The sequence below is a fragment of the Xenia sp. Carnegie-2017 genome, unplaced genomic scaffold (genome assembly GCF_021976095.1).
Source record: "Xenia sp. Carnegie-2017 unplaced genomic scaffold, XeniaSp_v1 HiC_scaffold_46, whole genome shotgun sequence".
NCBI lineage: Eukaryota > Metazoa > Cnidaria > Anthozoa > Malacalcyonacea > Xeniidae > Xenia > Xenia sp. Carnegie-2017.
This window is the reverse complement of record NW_025813511.1, coordinates 62,678-69,030: the sequence shown is the minus strand read 5'-3', so window position 1 is coordinate 69,030 and position 6,353 is coordinate 62,678. Positions and strand designations below refer to the sequence as shown.

The following is a 6,353-nucleotide window of genomic DNA, read 5'->3' as shown; positions in this document are numbered from 1 at the left end:
GTTACCATGAACAACGCTAAAATGTGTATAAATACCTCAAATCCCGACGATTGATGGTAAAGATGAAAATTTTTCAAGAAAATGTTGAAATGTACTCCACAAGATTCTTCAATGTCTAATTCTAAATAATAGTCATAAAAACGACAATTTCAAAACATAAAACTTTTAAGTTCATGTTACATTAAACCCAGGATGAACATGAAACCTTCTCAATACGATGGAACAGATTATGGTGATGTCAATTATTCACAACGTTTGTAATCCATAAGCCCCAACTAACTTCTCGTTGATGCGACGCTTTATAGCCTCCTCAACGTATTACAATACCATATTGAACTAGTGTCACAGGCTCAATGACGATGATTTCCATAGCCATACTGGCCTAGAATCTTTCTTGGGTAGATCAGGTATATCCTAGTTGTGACATGAAGTAAAAAAAAATAGATACTTGAAGTGGTAGAAAGATAAGTTAAAAACACACTAATGCTCATGGTGTTTCTGTAGAGTATATATTACAAAGATTTCTATGGATCAACTAGTCTAAATAACGTACAAAGCAATCCATCTTTCAATGGTAAACACACGTGTCAAAGTGATCAAACATTCGTGCAATCAATAGTCGGACATGTTATTTGTAGAAGAGCAATAAAATAATCCATAAATATTATTTAAATACAGATTGACAATTAAAGGCTTGAAGATCTGTGTTTTAAAAACCCTTTCCATCAATCAAAGCATCAAAGCTTGGATTTGACATGCAATATCAAATGTAAAGTTGTAGAAAATAAAAACATTTTGTTAAACAATCACCATCCATGTGCGTTTCTGCATTTAACAAAACAAGCATGAGTGCAACCAAGAATGCAAATATGTGATGGAAAATGCTCAGTACACATCACGTATTGTTTCTCTTCTAAATAATACAACCTGAGCATTCGTTGTCAACTCCTGTCTAAGTAATGGCTACTATTTTAGGAAATTAACCAATTGTTTATTCTGAGCAATCAACTGACAGCTACCCAATTCATGGGTATGGCAACGTACCAACTGCATCTACTAGCACCAATTTTGAAGTAAATAGCATGCTTTGTAATAATTTAGTAAGAAATTTCTGCGCATGCGCTCAAGCATAATTAGTCATAATTAGTAATTGTTACATAGTCATACAAAGACACAACTATATGTACTTACACTACATTTGTGTCAATTAACTTGTTAGTGCAAATTATCAGGAGGTTCTGTGGCATGCGCAGTAACCATAACAATCATCCATGGGGGTTTGTACTTTTGGTATATATATAAGTAATGCCGCCCCACCCCGAGTTAAAATGTTGCAGCTGTTCGTCATATCATTGCATTCATGTGACAACCCTTGCAAATCATTGACGAGGATGAAATGGATTCTCCATTGGCACTTTTTAAGTTTTCCTTTGGAATTACACCAGATGCGAGACTATTTTGAATTGGCTACACTTAGCAAAGAAAAGGTTTCTTTATTTGAAACAGGTATGCAAGATAATCTGCAATGGTGAACATCCTTTTAGCTTTACATATACTATTTCCTTTATCGGTATGGTATTTAGCACTTTCTAGCATTTTGTAAATATTACAATTTAATTATTTTAGGCAATGAGAATGATGCAAGCGATTTTACTGATCTTCCTGAAAAAAATGGTCATAAAATTTTGGCGCCATCTGAAAGTGGTATTTGTTCTTGTGGTGCAGAGTGGGATAAACGTTCTATTCAAGATGAATGGTTGTACGTAGACTTGTGTTCAGTTGCGTACTTTTGTTCAATCCATGATGTGAAGGGTAAGTTCTGATTTGTTATAGGTTAGGCTTCACTTCATAATTATTTGACTTAAATAAATTATTTAGTGTATTGTAGACCTTGCTCCTCTTGTGCTACGAAAAAGCATTATGATGGCATTGAAAACAGGATTGTATGGTTTGGATCATATGCAATATCTCATGCCGTTCTAAAAGATTACATTCGGCTTTTCATAACGTCGAGGTACTTTTGATCTACCCAAGAAAGATTACATTGGGCTTTTCATAACGTCGAGGTACTTTTGATCTACCCAAGAAAGATCTCTCGTGGTAACATGTTAGGTATGGCCAGTGGTTGGTCATCGTCATTGAGCCTTTTGACACCAGTTCAGAATACGTTAAATGTCCTGAAGACGTTGAGGAGGTTGCTAGTAAAGCGTCGCCTAAACCAGAAGTTAGTTTTCATGGTATGCTAACGGATTACGCAAACGTTGTTAAGAAGAAGCTCACATCAAATGGTTATGGTCAAACGTAGTATGTCTTCTATAACCTCTATTCTTGTTCTCCACTTCATCATCTATCCATATTTGTTCTTTTTTAGTTCTCAGCTCAACACGACCCTTGTTTGAAGTTCCTAAAACCTTGATCTACCCAAGAAAGATCTCTCGTGGTAACATGTTAGGTATGGCTAGTGGTTGGTCGTCGTCATTGAGCCTTTGACACCAGTTCAGTATACGTTAAATGTCCTGAAGACGTTGAGGAGGTTGCTAGTAAATCTTCGCTTAAACCAGAAGTTAGTTTTCATGGTATGCTAACGGATTACGCAAACGTTGTTAGGAAGAAGCTCACATCAAATGGTTATGGTCTCGTTCCATCGTCGTCTGAGGATGTTCCATGTTTATCCTGTATCTTTCACCAATGTTACAAATACTTAGTTTTTATGTTTTTGAAATTGTCGTTTTATGACTATTATTTTAGAGCATAGACATTGAAGAATCTTGTGGTAGTACAGGTATTTTCAACATTTTTGTTGAAAATTCTCTAGTTTCAATTCTTCGAAATTTCTCATCTTAATTTTCATCTTTACTTTAGAATCCTTTCGATACGAGAAATCGTCGGGATTTGAGGTACTTTATACGATATATTGAATTTAAGTTTTATAGCGTTAATAACTCTCATCTGTCCATCGTAACTTTGCTATAATTCTATGGATAAATTATGTTTTATATATAACAGATTATTGATGATCCTACTTCACCTGAAGGTGTTCAGCAAGAACGACGTATGAAGTTACTGTCGTTAATTAACAATATAGCCCTTGATAAAGGGTTGGATGGTCAAAATTATAAATGTCATGGTTGTTCCAGACCAATTGGAATGAGTATGATCAATGAATTCTCGACTTGTTATTTGCTAATAACTCAAATATATTTATTTTCAAATTTCTTAGCTTAATAAATGTTATCTTTGTAGAAACTATTATAACAAGTACATAATCCCTTTTTCCGTGAAGCCCATGGATGCGTTCGTTCATGATGAAAGAGTCATATTGTATAAGGCTCTCGTTCATCACGAGAGTTATGAGAAAGTTACGTTGTAAAAGGTAATAAGTAAAAACGTATAAACATGCTTAGTGTTTGTTTAAGTTAAAGTTCAAAAGGCAGAAATTTTTGAACCTTTGAAGTATCCTTGGACGTTCTAGTTTTTTTTATGAGAAGAATTCTTGTAAAGAAAAAGATAAATTTTGAAAACCAAACAATCCCGTTTTCGGTCGATGCCTCCCGATACCCCGAGATAGTTGAGCACTAGAGCGTCGCATGTTAACTAAGGGAACCACATAATCCTTGTTTGTTTTCCATGAAACATATGGATGGTTTGCTCGTGATACATGAGAAACAGTAAATGGGAGAGTTAAATCAGAAAGATATAAACCGATAAAATTGGTATAAACATGTTTAGGGTTGTCTTTAATTATAAGTGTCAGAAAAAGACAGGGTCATAAGAAGTTAATTGAAACATTGCTTGGTTTGTTTTATGAGAAGAAAACAAAAAGATAAAATTCGAAAGCAAAAAACCCCGTTTTCGGTCCATGCTTCCCGATACCTTCTTAAGTGCAAGGCACTAGAACGCCGCATGTTAACGTTTCGGTAGGAGATTTCTGCCCCTCCACGCTATCCTACTTGGGAGATGCCAATAACAAGCTTCCGCCCATTAGACTCTGAGATTACCTGCGATAGGCTTTGCTCAGGGTACGCAGGGAGAGTGAGGGCCCCTAAGCCACTGCATACTATATCGCACCCAGCTTCCACTGCTAGTTGATATCTACTATATGAAGTTTTAGCTTTATATGTATATACCAAAATTTAAAGGCGTACGAAAGTTGTGGGATGATTGTTATCGTTACTGCGCATGCGCAGATGATTTGTCTTAAAACGTGTGACTGAGCGAGCTAATTACTCCAAAATCGGTACTAGTACATCCAGTTGGTCGTTACCATGGGCTTGGAGAGTTTGTGGAGTTGACAACGCATGCTCAGATTCTCAATTAATTTGTGACAGAGCGAGCTCTGAAATTGGTGCATGTAGATGCAAGCAAGCTGAAGCAAGTTGAGCAAGTTTTCCATCATATATTTTTGGCATGCTCTTTGTCTACTTAAGCTTGTTTTGACAAATGCATGTGAAACTCGTCAACACTTTGTTACGGCACTCGTAATATCCGTGACAACGTTAAAAATGTTTTTTATTTTTCTCTACAACTTTATACCTGCATATTGCATGTCATATCCAAGCTTTCCTTTAATTTGACGGGAAATGGTTTTTATTCACTCTTACATCTTCTGCCTTTATAATTAGTCGATCTGTATTTCTAAACTAATATTTACAAATGCCCCAAGAGAATCTTTTTATTTTATTGGCTCTCTTCTACAAATACAATACCATGTCCGAGTATTTGATTGCACGAATTTTGTAATTTGATCACTTTTTTCGACACGTGTGTTTACCATGGGAAAGATGGATTGCTTAAATGTACCTAGTTGTTTAGACTAGTTGGATCCATAGTTATCCTGTATTGTATACTGTTGTGAAACACCAGTGAGCATACGTAGTGTGTCTTCTATAACCTCTATTGTTGTTGTCCATTTCATCATCTATCCATATTTGTTCTTTTTTAGTTCTCAGCTCAACACAACCCTTGTCTGAAGTTCCTAAAACCTTGATCTACCCAAGAAAGTTCTCTCGAGGTAACATGTTAGGTATGGCCAGTGGTTGGTCATCGTCATTGAGCCCTTTGACACCAGTTCAGTATACGTTAAATGTCCCGAAGACGTTGAGGAGGTTGCTAGTAAAGCGTCGCCTAAACCAGAAGTTAGTTTTCATGGTATGCTAACGGATTACGCAAACGTTGTTAGGAAGAAGCTCACATCAAATGGTTATGGTCTCGTTCCATCGTCGTCTGAGGATGTTTCATGTTTATCCTGTATCTTTCACCAATGTTACAAATACTTAGTTTTTTTATGTTTTTTGAAATTGTCGTTTTTATGACTATTATTTTAGAGCATAGACATTGAAGAATCTTGTGGTAGTACAGGTATTTTCAACATTTTTTTGTTGAAAAATTCTCTAGTTTCAATTCTTCGAAATTTCTCATCTTAATTTTCATCTTTACTTTAGAATCCTTTCGATACGAGAAATCGTCGGGATTTGAGGTACTTTATACGATATATTGAATTTAATTTTATAGCGTTAATAACCCTGATCTGTCCATGGTAACTTTACTATAATTCTATGGATAAATTATGTTTTTATATATAACAGATTATTGATGATCCTACTTCACCTGAAGGTGTTCAGCAAGAACGACGTATGAAGTTACTGTCGTTAATTAATAATATAGCCCTTGGTAAAGGGTTGGATGGTCGAAATTACTAATGTGATGGTTGTTCCAGACCAATTGGAATGAGTATGATCAATGAATTCTCGACTTGTTATTTGCTAATAACTCCAATATATTTATTTTCAAATTTCTTAGCTTAATAAATATTATCCTTTGTAGAAACTTTTATAACAAAGTACATAATTCCTTTTTTCCGTGAAACCCATGGATGCGTTCCTTCATGATGAAAGAGTCATATTGTATAAGGAGGCTCTCGTTCATCACGAGAGAGTTATGAGAAAGTTACGTTGTAAAAGGTAATAAGTAAAAAACGTATAAACATGCTTAGTGTTTGTTTAAGTTAAAGTTCAAAAAGGCAGAAATTTTTTGAACCTTTGAAGTATCCTTGGACGTTCTAGTTTTTTTTATGAGAAGAATTCTTGTAAAGAAAAAGATAAATTTTGAAAACCAAACAATCCCGTTTTCGGTTGATGCCTCCCGATACCCCGAGATAGTTGAGCACTAGAGCGTCGCATGTTAACTAAGGGAACCACATAATCCTTGTTTGTTTTCCATGAAACATATGGATGGTTTGCTCGTGATACATGAGAAACAGTAAATGGGAGAGTTAAATCAGAAAGATATAAACTGATAAAATTGGTATAAAACTTGTTTAAGGTTGTCTTTATTTATATGTGTCAGACAGGGTC

The 6,353-nt window shown here is 35.3% G+C and overlaps 1 protein-coding gene across 1 annotated transcript; it reads left to right on the top strand.

Annotated features, from left to right (window-relative positions):
• Window positions 1–1,306: 1,306 nt before the first annotated feature.
• Window positions 1,307–2,195, top strand: LOC124456366. Its single transcript, XM_047006829.1, has 3 exons — window positions 1,307–1,506; window positions 1,627–1,812; window positions 1,879–2,195. Exons 1-3 carry the CDS (start codon window positions 1,329–1,331, stop codon window positions 2,022–2,024), a joined length of 510 nt encoding a protein of 169 aa, XP_046862785.1. The 5' UTR covers window positions 1,307–1,328; the 3' UTR covers window positions 2,025–2,195.
• Window positions 2,196–6,353: the final 4,158 nt, after the last annotated feature.

Bases quoted from the DNA above. Each gene is read 5' to 3' on its own strand.
- LOC124456366 (XM_047006829.1), top strand. From the start codon at position 1,329: ATGTTGCAGCTGTTCGTCATATCATTGCATTCATGTGACAACCCTTGC. The intron at 1,507-1,626 runs GTATGCAAGATA...TAATTATTTTAG, and splicing joins GGTTTCTTTATTTGAAACAG to GCAATGAGAATGATGCAAGC. The intron at 1,813-1,878 runs GTAAGTTCTGAT...TAAATTATTTAG, and splicing joins TTCAATCCATGATGTGAAGG to TGTATTGTAGACCTTGCTCC.